The 21,341-nt window shown below is 43.0% G+C and overlaps 1 protein-coding gene across 10 annotated transcripts in view; it reads right to left on the bottom strand.

Annotated features, from left to right (window-relative positions):
* DENND1A (DENN domain containing 1A) overlaps positions 1–21,341 on the bottom strand; it is a 542,810-nt gene that overhangs the window by 242,389 nt on the left and 279,080 nt on the right. For all 10 annotated transcript variants that reach the window (XM_063594216.1, XM_057298645.2, XM_063594214.1 and 7 more), the window contains one exon: positions 7,067–7,167. In XM_063594216.1, the coding sequence (XP_063450286.1) occupies positions 7,067–7,167 (101 nt within the window). The remainder of the gene's footprint in view (positions 1–7,066; positions 7,168–21,341) is intronic.

Below are 21,341 nucleotides of genomic sequence, written 5' to 3'. Positions count from 1 at the left end.
ACTAATGGCCCCTAGGTGCCACTTGACTAATAACTCTAATTGCTATAGCCACTTTTCAAAGTAGGTAAGTTATACCCATTTTACAGAAAGATATTGCAGATCAGAGAGTTAAAACAGATTTTTAATGGTTACAGAGTTAATAAGAGATAAGACTAAGATTTGAATCCAGGTCTGCCTGAATCCAAAACCTAGGCACTTTCCACACTATTGTCCACTCCAAAAATAGGAAGGGACACACAAAAAAATAATTTGAGAAATATTTAGGGCAGCCCATTTGTACTAAACTGATTTTTTCCAGATAATTAAAATCTGTGATTATAGCTCTAATTAAAGTTAACTCAGATGATTGTATGTTGTATTTGTGAATGTGCAATTGGTCCTCCACATAATGGTAGGGTTTTCAGTATCCTACTTTTCATTTATTAACTGCATGCAAACTAGAGCTTTGCTGTCATGGCCTCTGGTCTACAAAAAGCTGCAATACAGCTTTTGGGGTTTCTGGACTCAATGACTGTGACCTGTGATACCAACAGCAGGGTCTGGGCTCAGCTCCATTTAACATGTCTTTGTCCAGAAGTCAATGAAGACTTCATCTTCAGGCGCCATGTAAAAAGCTCTTATGGCCTACACTGTTGTCCTGAAAACTCCTAGCAGCATGTACCTGAAGAAAAACTGGCAGCAGTGGTCCTCATGTGTTAATTACACTTGTGAAGTCTATTATGCATAGAAAGGGCACCTGCTGGCAGTGAAAATGACTAGAATCCGCCCTTCCTGTGCAGTGAGTAAATTGAGAGTTCATTTCTACAGGAGATAATAGTTTTCAGATTCCATTTTGTGTATCCCCTGCATGGGGACATACTTAACATTTAAATCATCTGCAGAGTAGCAAACCTCCTTCAAATTTACATGTTTCAGGCTCCTAGCACTTTACTTAAAATGCTAGTTATCCCTGCTGGCTCTTACCACCAAGGATTAAACTCAATGGTGGTGAAAGTTGCTGGGCATAATAGAATGAAGTTATTAGCATTGACTCAAATTTCATGACATTTGTAGTCTCTGACAAAAGCAGTGGTAGTGGCTGAAGGTGGTCAAATCAACCCTTCATTATGGAAGCTGTGTTTTTTCTCTTGGAGTCTTTCATTTCATCATTCTTACATCTTACAGTTAACAAACAGACACCAATCCCCACCGGCCTGTAATCATCCTTTGGTCATATGTCAGAAAGTTCTTTCACGGAAACAAGAGACCAGGAGAAAGACTGCTATTACAGAAACAAACTTCCAAGATGGTGCCTCCTCTCAAAACTCACTCAGGCACCAGTAAATACAAAACTCAACCTTAATTTTCTGGAGTGGAAATTTAGGATGACAAGGACTTAGCAGCCTTCCTTGCCAAGTCTTCTCTTCTAAGTTAGACCTTCCAACATCAATGCCCTTGGTCAGGCTGGTAACAGTTTTTCAGAGTGCTAGAGTTAGAGAAGGTTGAAAAAACGATCTTGGATCAACTTTCACAGGAAAATAAAACATCTAATGTATCTCCAAGAAAACATGAAAGGAGAAATGAATGGCAGCTGGAAAGAACAATTGGCTAGAAAAAACACTGATTTGTGAAAATAAAGCTTTTAATTATAAAAACCATACTTTTTCATTGTAGAAATATTGGAAAATATGGAAAATAAAAAGCATGCAGAAATCCTCTCCCGCCTCCCCATCACGGGTCTCTGTTAAACATTTTGGTGTATTTCTTTCCAGATTTCTGCCTCTCCATATGTATACATATATACATCCGATTTTTTGTGTATTATGTGTCCATATAATTCTCTTAATAAAAATTTGATCATAGAGTATAATACATAACATCTATATCAGGAAAAGTTACTAAAGCTCTTGGGGCCTTCGTCTACCAATCATCTGCGAAATGGGGTTAATAGTATCTGCCTTGCAGGGTTGTTGGAAGAATTCAACGCCATCACAGATGTAAAGGAGATGGACCAGTGTTCAACAATGGCAGCTGTCTTCATCACTTATGTTACTGACAGAGCATTTCCCCCTCCACAGTTCCAGGAATGTAAGCTGCCTGTTTTAAACTAGCTAACAATTTAGCAACCAAAACTTTTCAAATAATAGAAAGCTGAAGTTGGGCCACACATGGTAGCTCATGCCTGTAATCCCAGTACTTTGGGAGGCTGAGGCAGGTGGATCACCTGAAGTCAGGAGTTAGAGACCAGCCTGGCCAACATGGCGAAACCCTGTCTCTACTAAAAATACAAAAATTAGCCAGGCATGGTGGTATGCACCTGTGATTCCAGCTACTAGGGAGGCAGAGGCAGGAGAATCGCTTGAACCCAGGAGGCTGAGGGTGCAGTGAGCCAAGATCGTGCCACTGCATTCCAGCCTGGGTGACAAAGCAAGACCTTGTCTCATAAAATAAAATAAGATAAATATTTAAAAAATAAAATTATACTACCACTTGGCAGAGGAACTATATTGATTTTTCCAGCTCTACCAATCCCTGCAGAAGCCCCGGATATTCCTCCCTGAAGCACGGCATGAAAACCCACTGGTGAATCTCTTCCAGGGGGAACCGTGCGACAGGGTCTCATCCTGTCACCCAGACTGGAGGGCAGTGGCTCAATTGCGGCTCACTGTAGCCTTGACCTCCTGGGCTCAAGCAATCCTCCCACCTCAACCTCCTGCGTAGCTGGGACTACAGTTGTGTGCCACTATGGCTGGGTTTTTGTTTTGTTTTGTTTTGTTTTGTTTTCTGTGGAGATGGGGATCTCACAATTTGCCCAGGCTGGTCTCAAACTCCTAGGCTCAAGTGATCCTCCTGCCTTGGCCTCCCAAAGTGCTGAGATTACAGGCATAAGCTACCGCATTTGACCTGAGGCTACCTTTTAGAGCACACATCTGGCGTGTGGTGTGTATGGGCGGGGGGTGTCTCTCCCTGTGGAAGACCCTGAGACATGTCTATGGGGAAAGGACCTATGTCTATGAAGGTGGGCGCGTCTGTGTGGGGTCTATTCCTGTGAGCGTACTGTGTGTCTGGGGGGAGAGGGGATGGCAGCAGGTTCTACATGCTAAGGGGGCTGGATGTCACTCCAGGACTCTGTCTCGGGTGATGTGTGTCTCCTTTCTACCTTCTCCTGCTTTTTCTCACTCTCTCTCTCCCTTCCGTCTTCCTTGGGTGTGTGTTTTGTTCCTTCTCCTCCCCTCTAGTTCCCCTCATCTCCTTCCTCCTCTCTGAGTGTCAAGTGTCTGCCTCTGCCCAGCCCTCAAGCTTTCATTTGAACAACAACAAACACTACTGGATAGTAAACAGGGTCCTTTTGGTCCTTTCCTTGGAGATATATGGCAGTGAGAAGAAACCAAGAGAGTTGGCTCAGAAGCTCAAGCACAGGGAGTTTAAGGAAAGGTTGAATCTGAGGAATGGGGCACCTAAGCACATGTGCAGGAGAGGCGGGAGGCAGCAGAAAGGGGTGTTTAATGATACCCAAGAAAACAGAGTTCTAGATGGGTCCCAGAGAACCCTCAGGAGACAGCACCCAGGCCCAGGTGAAGTCAATGGCTTTGGACAGACTGCTCTTCCTCCCTCAGGAATGGCAGGAGAGGAAGAGGCAGACAGGCAGCAATTAACCAGCACCAGCCTTGGGTGAGAAGGAGGGCAGTTGTGGGAACACAGACCCTATGTCCCCCTCTTCTTGCCAGATGTGACAATGCATCCCCATCCCTGAGCCTGCGCATGGTGGGGAGAGTGAGGGCTCAGGGGTGACTGCAGAGAAGGAGGGCAAGCCAAGGTTAGGCAGCACCACTCTCTAGCAGGTCCTCTCTGCAAAGGCTCTCAGACTTTCACCAGCAGTATCTTCCAGACAAGGAGCAGATAAGAAAATGGTAGGGGTGCCCAGGGTCAGTGGCAAGGCCAGGGAAGCAACAGCCTGCAGGGAACTGGTGAAAAACCCAGGAGCAGTTCTGGCCTGTCTATGGGCCTGTGTCTTCGACACCCAATTGTTTGAGTTCCTTCTGCTGGAAATTGACTCTCATCCCTGTCTTCCCAGCACTTAGTGCAGTGCCTAAGATATGGCCAGCATCGGGAAACATCTGCTCTACTGAAAAAGCTCACAACAACAGGCACGGTGGCTCACGTCTGTAATCGCAGCCCTTCGGGAGGCCGAGGCGGGTGGATCATGAAGTCAGGAGATTGAGACCATCCTGGCTAACAAGGGAAACTCCGTCTCTACTAAAATTACAAATAATTAGCCAAGTGTGATGGTGCGTGCCTGTAATCCCAGCTACTCAGGAGGCTGAGGCAGGAGAATCGCTTGAACCTGGGAGGCAGAGGTTGCAGTGAGCCCAGATTGTGCCACTGCACTCCAGGCTGGGCAACAGAGCAAAACTCTGTCTCAAAAAAAAAAAAAAAAAAGAGAGAGAGAGAGAGCGAGCGAGCGAGAGAGAGAGAGAGAGAGAGAGCAAGCTCACAAAGACTTGAAGCAAGGAGGCCAGCAGGAAACCAGAGGGGGCTGAGTGAGCTTCAGACGGTTAATGACACAGGTGTCACCCTGCTGGGTGGCTGATAGCGCTTTTCGGTCTATAAAGTGCATTAGCACATACGTTATTTTATTTCATCCTAGAAACAGTTTAAAGAACAGGTTGCAGTATTTTCAGCCCTCAACAGAGAAGAGATTCAGAGAGGCAAAGGCACTTGCTCTAAGCTACACAGCCAGGCAGTAATGGAGCGGAGACAGGGACTCAGGCGTCCTCCTCTTAGCCCCGTCCTATCCTTGTGTGTGCTACTCCATGGCCTCTCTGAGGGAGTGAAGTAATCTCACTATAGATGACAAAACAGTGCAAATGTGAGCTCAGTGGGAATAAGGGGAGGCCAGTAGTGTGGATTCTGAAGCCACTGAAGACAGCAGGGAATAAGATGGGAAGGAGATGTGGACATCTCAACAAACAGGTGATGAAGATCCCAGAGACAAGCAGATGACAGTGACATGGGAGGGAGGAAGGTTCCTAGGGGCTGTGCTAGAAGCCAGATGACAGGGTAGAGCTCACACCAGACCATGACAGCGGGGACAGGAGTCTAACAATCTTCCCTTTGAAGTCTGGGAGCAGAAGGAGCAGCCTCACTAGGGCAGAGTCCAGCATTCCCTAGAGTCTCCAATGGAAGGAGAGAGGCTGGAGACCTGGGTACAGGTGAGGGGTCTGGGATGGGCCCAGGGGTTTGAAAACACTCCCTGAGGAACACAGCAAACGCTAACATTTAACGTCACATGGTGAATTTGTTATAAGGGGTTTACATCCTTATCCTTTCCTATCTGCAAACATTACTTTATCTCCTACCCACTCAAGAAGGGATGAACACCAAAATCTAGACCAGCAGTACCTGGACGTCACCATTAACTGAAAATAGTTTCCAAAATAAACCAAAGTATGAAGAGACACAGTGAAAAAAATGTGGGGTTCAGCCATTGATGAATCAAGAAGAAATTCAAAATTAGCCAGGATTCTATACTCCACATGGTAGAAAACATATTGCCCCTTAATCTCATAAGAGGTGGGAGAAAGGCACAAATAAGATAACTCACCTTGATAAGAAAGACATATAATAAAGAGAGAATCAGGCCCATTCACTTACTGCTATGCATGAGAGAGGGCCACTGATTTTCACATGATGGCCCTGAGTTACGTCCTTGTTATCTCCATGGCTTCTTGGGAAGAGGGTGAGCCCAGCACGTTCCAATTAGGAGTGACTGTGGAATGCCTTCAAGCTCCTTGGACAATCTGGCTACTTGGGTGGACCTTTCCAGTGAGATGATTGCAAAATGGGATGGAGATCCCAGCAAAAGTATGACTGACCTGGACTCAATCACTCCGAACCAGTGGTCAGTGTCCCGTGTCATCTGTCCTTAAGCAACAGGGCTATGACCCTCAAATGGCTTCCCTTCTCCTGAAGCTCTCAATATCCGGCACGCAGTTAGTGCCTTTCCCTGTCTGTGTACCATGCTCCCTTACGGACTTCTGTTGACTTGAACTGTTTGGAGACAATGTCTTTAACTGCATTACACTAGAGAAAGAAATTATTCATGAGGAAAAGGGATCCAAATCGGTCACAAAGACAGTCTGTTTTGGTAATCTATTGAAGACAGATAGTGAGGACGATGATGTGTCTGCGGAAACATTTTCCGAGCTACCACGAGCCAGCTTTTCTACATGGGGTCCTTTCATATGTTATCTTGTTTCATCTTTGTATGATTATGTATTGAACAACTTCCTTTTACAGATGAGTAAACAAAGTCTTAAAGCCAAGTGACTTGCCCAAGATGGTAGGGCTGTCGCCAAAACCTTTGTTTCTTCCTTCTACTAAAGTCTGTTTCACTGAACAGTGAAATTCTCCTCAAAGAACTTCAGACAGTTTAGCGCTGCCTGGCTTGTGCTCCCAAACCACAGTGAGCACAAGTCTTAAGGAATGTGCCAGGGCATGGCTGAAACTTGAAGACCTTGGAGATCTCAATTGTTTTTGTCCCCAGTTTACAATTTGTCTTAGGAAAAAACAAACAAACAAACACGCAACCTTTTGGTGCATTGCTTCCCCCAAACTGAGAAATGTGAAAAGTTACTACCTATTCTCTTGTACTCTTCAGAGTGTCATGACATATAAGAAAACTGGAAATGAAAGGGCCGTGCAATCAGGTGGTCTTAAATCCATGCCACTTAGAAGTTAGTATTTTTATTATTATTATTATTATTATTATTGAGACGAGTCTCACTCTGTTGCCCCGGATGGAGTGCAGTGGCACAATTATAGCTCACTATAGCCTCAACCTCTCTGGCTCAAATGATCCCACCAACTCAGCCTCCTGAGTAGCTGGGACTACACGTATGTGCCACCATGACTGGCTTTTTTTTTTTTTTTTTTTTGTACAGATGGATTCTCACTATTTTGTCCAGGCTGGATGAAGTTAATATTTTTAATGTAGAGTCACCAACTGCATTAACAAGTGACACACCTAACACGCCCAGTCAGATCAGGGCAAAGGAGAAGCAGAGGACAGGGCCAGCCACCTTACCAGCAGTAGTCCAGCAGATGCGGCGGCAGCACGGGGATGTACACGTGCTGCCAGTACATGGGGTAGAGCATCGCCGCAGACCCGTGGATGCAGGCAGTCAGCTGGAACAGAGCAAAGCAGAGATCAATGAACAAATCCAAGGGAGGAGACACCGCCATTTGATTTCAGCAATACAATTCTATAATTCTTCAACATGTTTACATGATAAGCTGAAAAACCTGGAGAAATCATTCTAAGTTAACTCAATCACCCTAATTCAAATTTAGTAAGAGCTTTCTTTTCAAAAAATCTTTTTTTCTGATGATAAAGCTAATATACGAAATAGAAAATTTTTAAAATGGTGAAAGGGATTAAAATAAATGCCACCACCATCAGAAGATTTAACATTGTAGGTTATTACACACACAAGCACATATATTCCCCTTTTAAATACAATTAGGATGACTATACAGTATTCTTTTGTGTTTCTTAAAAGTGAACATTATTTGATGCCATTTTCCTTTAAATATTCTTAGAAAAAGATATCTCTTAATGATGCTTTAAAGGCACAAATCCAGAATATTCTTTAAATATTCTTAGAAAAAATATCTTTTAATGATACTCGATGAATTTCCCATGCTATTAATATATTTAACTACTCTACTACCATTAAGTAATATCATCATACAGGTCAATAATTTGTATCTATAGTTCCTAAATGTAGAATTCAGAGACAAAGGTTATAAACATTTGAAGGCACTTAATAAATACATATCTCATAAATATGTTAGTAGAATGAATAGATGAAGGATGGAGGCTCTTTACACCCCCGACCCCCAGCCATACACCATGATTCTGGCCTCCCTGCCCCTCACCAGCACTACTCCTTGTAGTCAAGTTAGTACGTTTATTTTTATTCTGATCAGGACTAAGGTTGAACATTTTGTCATATGTTTCTTCACTATATTTATATAATAGACAAATGGTCTATTCATATTCTTAGCCCACTTTAAAAATGAGTATTAGTAATTTTTACTGGTTTATAAGCAATCACTGATGAAATGCAAAGAATACCCAGCCTTTGTAATGTTTTGAAAATAATTTATCCTTAATTTTCTTTGAATTTCTGGGCAAAGAGAAGGTCTAAATAATTACGTAGACAAATATTTTCTTCCATGATGGTTTCTACTGCTTTTATCCCAAGAAAGTCCTCCAAATTTTCCCCTAGCATTTAACTCTTCAGTCCATCTGGAATTACTTTAGGTTTAAGGACTGAGGTGAGAATTTATTTTTTCCACATAGGTAATCAATTGCTCTGGCACTGTTTACTGACTAATCCTTCCTCTCCACAGTCTTTTGACTTGCCCCTATTTTGTATTCCTTTTGTTTCTTGAGAGCTAGAGACATCATACAATCAGTATTTGATGCAATTAAAAATTTAGGAAACAAAGATACTACAAAGGGATACAATTGCTACAAAATTCAATATAGTGAAAAGAAAGGGAAAAAAACAACTTTTGGAGATATAGCTATGAAGTGACAAAAGCCAACAACACATATTTCTTTCTGTCTTTTTTTCTTTAATGTTTCTTTGGTTTCAGGGAAGCCTGTTCCCATGAGGACTTTGCTTCTTTTGGAAGCTGTTAACTGGCCTTTGCTGACAGAAGGACATTTACGTGGCGAAAGAGTGACGTGCCAAGGCCCAGTTAAAAGAATCCCAGAGGTTAGTGTAACATGAACAGCTTTAAATTGGATATTCTGCTGATGTTTCACAGTTGTGAGAGCTGTGTGTTAAAGCCAGGGCTGCTACTCCCCACCCCCACCTGCCCTGACTCTTTCCTCCAGGCCCTGTTCTTGAAGCCAGGTCCATGCCATGAACTGGATCTGATTCAGCAGGCACCCAAGAACAGTTCCCAGTGACCCCGTCAAGGCTCGCAGGTTTAACCCATCCCTTCACATTCTATTTCCATAGGTACCCATATAAAGGAGGGTGATATAGATATATATATCTCACATATAAAAATATACATATATAAAACTAATCCCTTCAGGGCTTCTTAGAGATGAAAAGTCCTTGCTGGTGTTGAGTGAGTGGAGAATGAACCAACTCTGACCTGATTCCACCCTGAAGTCAGGCTGGAGGGTTCCACTGGCCCTGGGTCTCAGCTCTTTCTGCTCATCTTTAACTAGCTGCCAGAGCGCTCCTCCTCAAGTGCAGGTTCCGGCCCATCACTTCCTACTCAGAAGTCTTTGGGGACAAGCCTGGCCCGGATGGCTCCACCAGCCCACGGTCTAGCTTTACAGCAGCCATCTGTAGCCACACTCTGTACCATCTTCTCCAAGTCTGTCCTTGGAATACATCACTTAGATAGAGTCATGTACTCCTTTTCCTCCCATCCCTTTCCACCCGTCCCCCAAACTGGCCTGGATTTGTGCCTCTAGCAAACTCCTCCCTCAGGTCTCTGTGTAAGTACTTCCTCTTCAAAGTCTTCCCTGGTTCCCTGTGCATAGGCACCTATTATTATAATAATATTATTATTATTATTATTATTGAGACAGGGTCTCACTCTGTCACCCAGGCTGGAGTGCAGTGGCACGATCTCGGCTCACTACAACGTCCGCCTCCCAGGTTCAAGCAATTCTCCTGCCTCAGCCTTCTGAGTAGCTGGGACTACAGGTGTGTGCCACCATGCCCGGCTAATTTTTGTATATTTTGTAGAGACGGGGTTTCGCCATGTTGGCCAGGCTGGTCTCGAACTCCTGACCTCAAGTGACCCACCCACCTCGGCCTCCCAAAGTCTTGGGATTACAGGCATGAGCCACTGCGCCCAGCCCATAGGCACCCATTATTAACTGGACCATAACTGGCTGCATGTTTGTCTCCTGACTGTAAAGTACAGGAAGATCCTGTCCTCACCTCCATGTTCTCAGTGGCCCAGAACACACAACACACACACGTGCACTAGTTAATGGGATGTGTCCTGAATAAATAAAATATGATTTTTACTTAGAATATACTCACAGTACAAAGACAGTTTAGTAACTTGGCTTTTAACAGAAGTGTATCAACATTCCCATGAGTCTCACAGAGTAAGGTACATGACTCAAAGTCTAAAACAGATTGGGTGCGGTGGCTCACACCTGTGATCCCAGCTCTTTGGGAGGCTGAGGTGGGCGGATCACTTGAGATCAGGAGTTCAAGACCAGCCTGGCCAACATGGCAAAACCCCATCTCTACTAAAAATACAGAAAAATAGCCAGGCATGGTGGCACATGCCTGTAGTCCCAGCTACTCGGGAGGCTGAGGCAGGAGAATTGCTTGAACCCAGGAGGCAGAGGTTGCAGTGGGCTGAGATCACACCACTACACTCCAGCCTAGGCAACAGAGCAAGACTCTGTCCCCCCAAAAAAGAAAGAAAGGAAAAAATGTCTAAAACAAAAACAGCAAGCTTAGACACACAAGCACGGCACTTTTGGAAAACCAAGTCATTCATTCATCCATTCGCTCATTCATTCAATCATATGCCTACTCTCTAACTCCACAACATATAAATAAATAAATAAAAGCACTTCAAAATCTACAAGGTCCCATACAAATGAAGGTAACATCATCGCATGAATTAATTTGTGATTTTCTTTGAAAAAGTCATTTAATAGAACGAACCTGGTTAAGACAGAACTTGATTATGTGACTCTTTTTAGGTTAAACTGGTTTGGGTCAAAAGCCTATTTAAACATAAAGTAGCAGAGATCTCATCTTCAGATAATGTTCTTTTCATGTCTTTTTAACCTCAAAAGCAAACCCACCAACCTCAATGCCAAGATTTTAAAATTACTTATCCTTCACAAAAAAACAAAAAATCAAGCTTTTAAGGTGTTTGCCCATTTCATTAGTGGGTTTTCTAAGGGCCAAATTTCTGCAATCGGGGTAAAACGCATTACTCATTTGATTAAGAAAACAAACAAACAAAACAGGGAATTATTTGGCTCTTTTCCAAATTACTAAATGACATAAACTATGTGCATCATTACTTAAAGACAGTCAGTTGATTACAAGACTTACTATATATCTATACTCAATCAGAAATAATGCACTCTGTTCTATAAAGTATCACTTGCCACTAATTTTTAAAATAACTCTAAACTCTGTTTCTAAAAATAAAAGTCCTAAAGGCCTATGTTCATTCCTTACAGAATACAAACTTTAAAAGTAATGAAAGTATGTAATTTGGAGTGTAGACAACAAAGGGATATTGTAAATATATAACTGAAGTGCAAGTTGAAGGAAATGATTCTATCAAAATCTCACTCAGTGAGAGAATGGAAAGATAGTATGTGTAAAATTTGCCCAAAGTCATTAGTCACAATGAATATTCATCAGAAGCCAATTATCAATCTCATTTAATGACACCCCAAAAGATTTTGCCCTGAAGCAGCTGAACAGCCTAAGACTCCAGACAAAACTAGACAAATTATACAGCCAACAGCCAGTCTAGCCAGGACACAGACTGTACAGTAAACCACTGGTGGATTTTTGGATGCACTTTAGCAAATTCTGTCCTCAATTAAAGGTGCACAAGGTCATTTATATCTCAGAGCTTTCTCTATGGCTCCATTAGTTTTCTCTGAGGCAAAGGGAGACAAGGAGAAGGCAGTGGGAGTAGGACATGAACGGAGAGTGATCAATGACGGAGTGGGAAAAATCACAAGACACATTTTTTTTTTCAGTCATTTCTCAGAGATAAAGCCCAGATTGTCACAATCTTAGATTCCAATGCCTCCACTGAATCCTAATAGTAGCTCTGCAACTTGACGTGAAATAAAAATAAGAACGCCCCCTCCAAAGACAAAACCACAATATGCGTAGGTACCATGTTGGGGTTTAGACCCTTGCAAAGTATTGTTTTAAAGGAAAGTATGCGTGTGTGTTGATACACATATACACTCATCACCACATTTCACAGATAAGGAAACAGTTTCAGAGGTGAAATAACTTGCCCAAGGCCACATCGACAGTAAGTGACAGAACTGGGACTCACATCCAGGTCTGTCAGAATATAACGGCCACTGTGTTTCCACAATGCATAATAAACTCAAAAAGTATTCAAGTGTATACCCTGTGCCATCCACAGGGTGGAGGACTCTGAAATAGATGAGGTAACAATACCTGCTGACATTGTTAAATGACACAGATATGCATTTGCCTTGCTGCTAGATGTCCAAATGTCTCGGACAAAATACCAATGACAGAAAATAATCATTTTTAAAACAAACACAGATCTGATCATTTCCTGGGGATTAGTTACATTTAACTAAGGTGTTGTAGTGTCTTTAACCCACAGGAAATTCTAGACAATGAAGTAATTATTATTAGTCAAAGAGAAAGGTTTACATTCCATTTTGAGTACATACATCTGACAGGCTGGCTTGAAAGTGTTGGAAAGTCTTGCTTTTTGTCATGTTCCCTTTCACATACTTGCTCCGAGTCTTCTGCTAACTTTTTGACCTGGGCAAGCCACTTCCTTTCCTAGGTCTCAATTTGTCCTGTATGTAAAACAAGAGACTAGGCTACAAGATTTCTGTGTTCCTTTCCAGCTTTGACAACTCACAATTCTAGAGGAATTGCTATCCTTTGAAGTGAAGAAGGCTCCTCCTCTGCCCCAGTTTACCTTCTTCACCTGTACTAAGCCGAAGCAAATCAGGGTCTGTCTTTAAGCTGGTCTTGCTTTCTCAGCTCTGCAGCTCCAGGGCCCAGCTGGAATTCATGAGCTATGTAGGAACCACCACTTTTAGGTCACCCCATCTCCATCACCTGACCAGGGCACAGCCGTCTTCCTTACTTGGCCCCTGATACTCTGAAGAACTCAGATGTAGATGACCCCAGGTGACCAGGAACATGACGGCTATGGATTTGAGCTGTTCAAGGACCAAGACCACATCGGATTCCTCTTTTTTTTTTTTTTTGAGATGGAGTCTCGCTCTGTCACCCAGACTGGAGTGCAGTGGTGGGACCTCAGCTCACTGCAACCTCTGCCTCCCACGTTCAAGTGATTCTCCTGCCTCAGCCTCCTGAATAGCTGGGATTACAGGCACCTGCTACCACACCCAGTTAATGTTTGTATTTTTAGCAAAGACAGGGTTTCGCCAAATTGGCCAGGCTGGTCTCGAACTCCTGACCTCAGGTGATCCACCCTCCTCGGCCTCCCAAATATTCCTCTTCTTACCTCCTACTATGTTTGACACAGAGTCGGTGCTGAGTAAATGTTTGGGGAATGGAGAATGCCTCCAGATTCACACCATGAGGAAGAATAGGCAAGATTACCAGATTTTTTTTTTTTTTTTTTTTTTTGAGACAGAGTTTCACTCTTGTTGCCCAGGCTGGAGTGCAATGGCGCAATCTCAGCTCACCACAACCTCTGCCTGCCAGGTTCAACTCTCCTGCCTCAGCCTCCCGAGTCGCTGGGATTACAGGCATGCGCCACCATGCCCAGCTAATTTTGTATTTTTAATAGAGATGGGGTTTCTCCATGTTGGTCAGGCTGGTCTCGAACTCCTGACCTCACGTGATCCGCCCGCCTCCCAAAGTGCCTGGATTATAGGCGTGAGCCACTGCGCCCGGCCCCAGACATTTAACAAATTGCAATTGCCTAATAGATCACAACTAGAGGCTGTACAGTTTTGAAAAAGTATTAAGATTCCAAGCTCTAAAAGCTGGCAGAGGAAGACAATCAGATGGTCACAGTCATTCTTTCCATCCTAGAATTCAGAATGTTAAATAATCAAACCAACACCTGCTTCACAGGGTTAGAGGCATTTGGATTTCCCCTCTGAACATAAACGCAAAGAAATGAATAAAATGATAAATACAGAAAGGATACCAGATTACTGACTTTAAAGGGAGGTCATTCTTAAGTTTGTTCATTTTGACCAGGGATCATCTTATTTAGAGCAGCTGTAGAAAATGCTGTGTGTCTTGGGAAGTTGTTCCCTTTCTCAGTTTGAGAACTTGATTCCTTTATTTAATTATAAACCATCTTCGTAGTATCATGGTGCCATGATTCAAACACTGCTGTGGTTTTTGTTTGTTTTGATTATAATTTATTCTTAAATGACAAATCCTCTCTAAAATCATCAAAACGTTTTAAGCAAAATCTGCAGGGACTCTGTGAAGTTAACCTATTTCAACCCTTCCATGGGTGTGAGAAAAACCTTTAATTATAAAGGGTTCAGCTATGTTCAAATTGTAGTTACTGTATTTAGTGGGGGAAGAATAGGCTTTCAAGAAACTATCAAAGATACTCTAGCAGAAAGGCAACTTAGAACATCTCAGAAATCAAAGAACCTTCAGCTAGTCTAGACAGATGCCGGACATGTGAGTAGAAGGAAAGAGCAAACAGTGTCTTGCTTTTCTTAGCAGCTGAAATGCAGGGCTGCTTTTCAGGGGGTAATGGCAACAATCGTTCTTCCAGTAGTTTCATTTTCAGCTGGGTGGAACTCATCTTACTTTTTCCTTCTCCATTATCTTTTGGGAAAGGGAAGGAATAAACACACACACACACCAAAAAAACCCACCCAACAAGGAGTGAAGGAAAGCGTCTTCCCCCAAAAGCAATATCACCTAGTCAGGAGGAAACTTACACAGGCAATCAACCGCCTGCTTAATCACTTCTCTCCATTTTTTTTTTTTAAAGCTATCTACTAGAGTAATTAGAGTAAGTTATTAACCAGGGCAACAAGCTTTCATGCCAAGATTTGACACTTTAAAACATCAAAGCAACTAAAACTGCCAGAGAAAAGCTTTAGCTACCAAAGCAGAAGCAGAAAACGATGGTGTGGTAAACCACACTGTAAATAAGCCCACAGCACCATGAGTGAGGAAAGAGCTTTCTTTCCTCTTTAAGATGAAAAAGAAAAAGGCAAGGTTACATGGGGGACTGATAACAATGTATTCAATACAGGGACAGCCAATGTGCCACCACTCCTCCAAGCCATATCTGTGACAGACATTACTAACTGATCACAGAGTCGGGATGTGGCCCACAATCCTTCCTCACATGCACTTTTTTGTTGTTGTTGTTGTTATACAGAATCTCGTTCTGCCACCCAGGCTGGCGTTGCAGTGGTGCAATCTCGGCTCACTGCAACCTCTGCCTCCTGGATTGAAGTGATTCTCCTGCCTCAGCCTCCCGAGTAGCTGGGTGAATGCCACCACGCCCAGCTAATTTTTGTGTTTTTAGTAGAGACGGAGTTTCACCATGTTGGCCAGGCTGGTCTCGATCTCCTGACCTCACACTTGAGGTCACCTCAGCCTCCCACAGTGCTGAGATTACAGGTGTGAGCTACCATGCCCAGCCTCACATGCACCTTTGATCAACGGATCAAAGTGGGCACTCAAGAAGACATCGATTTGCCACCTCAAATCTAGTCTAAGTGGATATTTCTATTTCTTTGACAATATAAACCATAATTTATGTTTAGCTAATGGATCTATACTATTGCTTTAATAAAGAATCATACTTTTAAAAAGAAAGCATAACTGAACATGGAATTGTGAGTACCTATCTGTCAGGTACCCACACATGAAGAAACTAAGGAACCTTCAGGTGGTGAGTTACTAAATTTGCATGAGTAGTAAAAAAAAAAAAAAAAAAAAAGAAAAAGAAAAAGAAAAAGGACTGTTCCCTGTAGTTTTCTTTGGCAAATTTAACCTTAGAAAGTGACTGTAGGCCGCAGGTGGTAGCTCATGCCTGTAATCCCAGCACTTTGGGAGGCCAAGGCGGGTGGATCACTTCAGGTCAGGAGTTCGAGACCAGCCTGGCCAACAGAGTGAAACCTTTTCTCTACCAAAAAATACAAAAATTAGCTGGGTGTGGTGACAGGCGCCTGTAGTCCCAGCTACTTGGGAGGCTGAGGCACGAGTATCAGTTGAACCCGAGAGGCAGATGTTGCAGTGAGCAAAGATAACCCCACTATACTCCAGCCTGGGCAACAGAATGAGCCTCCGTATCCCCCCCACCCCCCACCAAAAAAAAAAAAAACCTCAGAAGAAAGATTCAAGCTATAAAACAGCCACACTCATGCCTGTAATCCCCAGCACTTTGGGAGGCTGAGGCGGGCGGATCACCTGAGGTTGGGAGTTCAAGACTAGCCTGACCAACATGGAAAAACCCCGTCTCTACTAAAAATACAAAATTAGCCAGGCGTGGTGGCACATGCCTGTAATCTCGGCTACTAGGGAGGCTGAGGCAGAAGAATCACTTGAACCCGGGAGGTAGAGGTTGTGGTGAGCCAAGATCTCGCCACTGCACTCCAGCCTGGGCAACAAGAACAAAACTCCATCTCGAAAAACAAAAACAAAAACAAAAAACAGCCACCACCATGACCACTGAATTCACATTACTATCTGCCAATCACTGAGAACAGTGCTTCACATATATTTAACTCACTTAATTTTCACAACAGCCCTATAAGGTAGGTAGCATTATTGTCCCCATTTTATAGATGAGGAAACTGAGGCTCCTGGGTGTTGAGGAACCTGTATAAGGTCACAGCTATTGGCAGAACTAGGATATGAACCTAGGGAAGTTGAGCTCTGGATTCTGTGCTCTTAGCCCCCATGAAACTGCTTCTGTGCTCTGATCTATATTAATCCCACAATTACTGAGTATCCACTATGTGCACACGCCATGCCCTCAAGCAATTTAAAATAGAGAGAGAAAGATCAAAATGCAAACAATCAACTTCCACACAAAAGCATTATGAAAGAGATGCTATAATAGAGGTTCAAGTGTGTTAGCATATAAAGAAAGAATCATTAATTCTGCCTGGGGCAAGAATCAGGCCTGCTTCACAGAGACAGAGACATCAGAGCCCTGAAGGTTGAAGACAGAGAAGCTGCTAGTCCTCCTCCCAGCTACAGGCCAGTCAGGGGGTAAGGGTGGGTCAAGAGAACACAGCAGCTTCTTAGGCCACTCAAGCTCTGTGAGGACTTGAATGAGAAATGACCATTTATTCAATGACTAAATGACTAGGGAGAAGTGGTCCGTACGCAAAACCTCATGGGAGTTGCCGTGACTATTCTGTTTTGCTTGGATTCACTCCCTATCTGCTATTACGGCGATCCTAATATTCAGAAGTCTCCTAGGATCTTTATCGCTCTCCTTGTTTCTGAGAGTCAAATCGGGGTTTATGGCCTGCAAGGATGAGATTCAGCCTCAGGTAACATTTACAGAGTGAATAGTGCGCCCAGAGCTGGGCTCTGTGCTTTCATATCTGGATGGTCACTGGATCTTTTTAACCACCTTGAGGTAGGTGTGAATACTATCCCCATTTTCACAGAAAAGGACAGAGGGACTCCAAGAGGTCAAGTAACTTGCCCAAGGCCATATGGCTAGAAAGTGGCACATGGTGGATTAAGAACAAGGCGGAGGCAGAAGTGGAACAAAGCCATCCTGACTTGCAGTCTGATACTCTCTCCTCCACTCCTGCTGTCTTTTTTCTTGGGAAAAGATACCTCCAGCAGGGCTGTCTGACACATCCAGCTGGTAGACTCTGAAGCTATCAAGGTAGCAGAAAAGAACAAATGTGAACGTGCTCCGTGTCTGCACTTACCCATGATTTCATGGTCTAACCTCATATCACACTACCTTGGTTCACCAAAGTGACCACACTTTCAGTCTGCAGAAACAACACAGGAAATTATGAGTCCTTGCTCCCAGTGTCATAAGCACCTAGTAGGCGCTCAAAATTTCTTTTATGACAGCCATGTCTGCCAAAGTGGGTGCCATTTAGGGCTTTTTAAGTAGATTAAGATGCCAATGACTTAAATATTATCCTTTAAAATTCTGATTCATAAGAGTCATATGAGAAGCTATCAGTCCTGCAATCTAAGGAAGACACAGTTTATTTCATGACTTGACCACATTACTAAAATAATAAAATTTTCTGCCATGGCAGAAATCGGATGAATTTAATGAAATGGCAAAAAAAAAAAAAAAAAAAAAAAAAAAAAGAACATCACCTGTTTACACACATGCACCCCAAATTACACCGGTGGACTGCACTGGTATTCCGTAAAATTACTGAGAGCCTGAGCAGATTATACTCAGCTATGGCCCTTTTCTAGGCTAGCCAAGGCCCCAATCAAAGCTCTCCCAAAGAGAATATGGAAACAAAGAGCTTTTTAAGTGCCAGTCGGTACGCATAAACATCTTCTAAATGAACTTGATCAGTCTCTATTATGTCGTCTCAACATGAAAATGAGTCTAACGATGCAAAATAACAGCCACCAAAGAATAAATATTGTTTTTGTCTTAGAGAACTGTCTATTCACTGGTTCCAAATCAGGCTGTGTATCAATCATCCGGGGAACCTCAAAAAATACACATTCCATGGTTCCATACTAGACTTTGTGAACCAGAATGTCTGGAGATGGTGCCCAAGAACCTGCATTTTAACAAGTTTTCTGGGTGGTTCTAACATAATGCTAATCCATGGATCAGAACTGGGGAATCACTGACAATCTGAATCCTGTGCCTCATCCAAAGTGCTTGATGTTTGTTGAAGCAATGGGAGAAGAGGCAGGAGAGGAAGGTAAGAGCTAGCAGAGAGACCATGGCTGGTTGAAGTCACATCAAAGTGTCACAAATTAACCTGTTGATACTCTGTATTACAGAGTCTCTATGGTATCTCAAGGTTCTTCATTCCAATTAGAGTTTAACATGAATAAGAGAAAACCAATTCACACATAATTAAATGAAGAATATAGTTCAACAAGCAATTAATTATCTATACATTTTAAAGCCAGAGAATGCCCGTATAAGTAAAACCCACCAATCTTCTCTCCTACTTTCTGTCCATGGAAGTTCCTTTATTTTTTAACAGTTTTAAATATTCTCTGGACCACAATAAAATTGTATATAACGGAGATTAGAGAGGCTGTGTTGCTTGGAAGTTTGGCTGCAAAGCCTCTATTCCATGCCACTTCATTATAATTTCTTAAGGATTTCCCTCTTCACCAAAAGGATTAGTTTTCTTCTCACTTCTTTGAATACTCTTCTCAGGTTGTTAGTGTGAACTAGGTTACTCTCTCTCCTTTTTAACATATAAAAGATAAACACAATGTTCGATTTATTTTATTTTTTAAATAGAACACTAAATTTAGTCTTAAAATTCTCTGTTTGGTAAGTTTCCAGTTACAAGGTCTTGGCTTCCCTTGAGCACAGTTTGAAACAAAATAATGCAGTTTGTTCCTACGGCTGGAACATGCAGAGTGGAGTGTGCAGGCAAAGAGGCCTTGGCTCTGCTCCAGGATTTCAAACCTCCTTCAACTGCCACTCTCATCTCTGCTTCAAGGGCGGCAGATAAGCAAACAGGATTAGTGTTTTCTAGTCCAGAAGAGCTAGGAAAGCTTTGCACACATCATTCAGGTGCTCAGCTCATCACACAGGCTGGCATCAACATGACAAGGTGGCGTTCGTCAGGAAAGTAGCAAAAACGAAGCCAAATCTGAAAAGCTGCCCAGTCCACAAACTGGCCCTTTCTTAGGGCTCAAGACCAGATGGTACTCAGACAATGGATGCTGTCGGTGGGAGTGGTGGAACAGGACTGGGGCAAGGCTGGAAAAGTCTCCATGTTCCACTCGAATACTGAAACATCTCCTAAGGACCAGACTGTGTGCTGGTGGGGAGATGGAAGTATCCCCCACCACTCCTCAGGCCACAGGGTACCCGGTCCTGCCCAGCTCCCACATGCCTGGGGACTAATTTTTGTTGACGCAGTTAGGAAGAAACTGACAGAGAGAGGGTGCCAGTTTATTTTTTTTGTCTTCCTTCAATGAGATACCATCAGAAAAGTAATAATGGTTTTCGGTTATGGGTGTAGAGGCTAATTAGGTCGTGGTCTTGCCACCATACAATATTTCCTTCTGAAAAGCATCCACTGGGTAAAACAAATAGATGTTTCTCAGGAAAGTAAATATGCCTTTGTCATTATTTAACTGGATATTCTTAGTTGTCCAAATTTCTTTCAGTATCCCTAAATTAGAAAGGGGGTGATTAGGACCAAGATACACTGCTCGAAGGAACTGCAACATATGAACCCTGGAAGGTTCTTTATTCTTTATTATATAGGACAAAGATACATAGCTGCAATATATGAACCCTGAAGCCACAGTGAGTTACAGAAGATACGCCCCACGGCTCCACCAAGACCGCACTCATGGTAGGAGTAGGGTGCAGGAGCTGCTGGGAGACAGCCAAGTCTAAGAAGGCATAGGCAGACGGAATGGAATCTGAAGTGTTTAAGGAAATGGAGCTGTGGCTAACAGACTGGGTGTGTCAATGGGAATTCACAGATCTGCCTCCTGTTTCTTGGTGCCTAGAGTAGTGTCAGGCGCACAGACAGGGCTTGCCGAATCTGAAGTAAAAAGCTTAGGTTTGCGTTCAAAGGTGATGACGACCAGGCAGAGGTTCTTTATATTATTTTAGATCCATGGCCAACAGGGTCATGCTAAGAATATTTCTCTAAGTACAAGTGTCACAGGGAATTCATGACAATGGAGAGTTACCAAGAAGGTAGTATGAGGCAGCAAGGATGCTGGCCTGGTTTTAATTCCATCTCTGCTGCTCATCTTAGACAAGGCACATCAACTTTTGGGGGTGCTAACATTCCCATCTGCAAAGGGAGAAGAAAACCCACAAGCTCTTAGGGTTGCTGCAAGAACGAATGAAAAAAATGATCACATACATGATTAGCATAGTGCCTGTCACATAGGAAGTGGATGGCTCAAAAGGTTAACTTAAAAGAACTTTAAAAGGGTGGGGGAGAACGGGGGGGGGGCTCCCATATAAAGTACTGAGGATGAATCTACTTAAGGATATTCTTACACATTTATTCTGTGAATGCTCTTTGGTGGTCTTGGAGCTTTACAAGCTACAAAAAAAAAAAAAACAAACCTCTAAGTACTATACAATCAGGTCTTATTTTTCACCCAAACCAATAGCACCTAGCTCCACTAGTTACCTTATCCACCAGATTTGGCTCAGGGTATCTTTTTGGCTCTTTACAAGAATTTTCAAATTCCTTTAGTGGGGTGGCTATTCCTAACAACATGCCTCTGGCTCCTGTGACAGTTCCCGCACAAGGGACTGGAAAATGGTGTAAGTAATGGCACCCAATAGACATAACCTGGTTCCCAGGCATGCACTTCGAAGGGGCTACGATTAGTTTGTGTGTAATCCCTGGATGTTTCTCCCTTTCCAGAAGCCAAAGCCTCCTTCCCCTGACACTGCATCAT

The sequence above is a fragment of the Pan paniscus genome, chromosome 11, assembly GCF_029289425.2.
Source record: "Pan paniscus chromosome 11, NHGRI_mPanPan1-v2.0_pri, whole genome shotgun sequence".
Taxonomy (NCBI): Eukaryota; Metazoa; Chordata; class Mammalia; order Primates; family Hominidae; genus Pan; species Pan paniscus.
The sequence above is the reverse complement of the archived record's forward strand: the minus strand, read 5'-3'. Positions and strand labels throughout refer to the sequence as shown.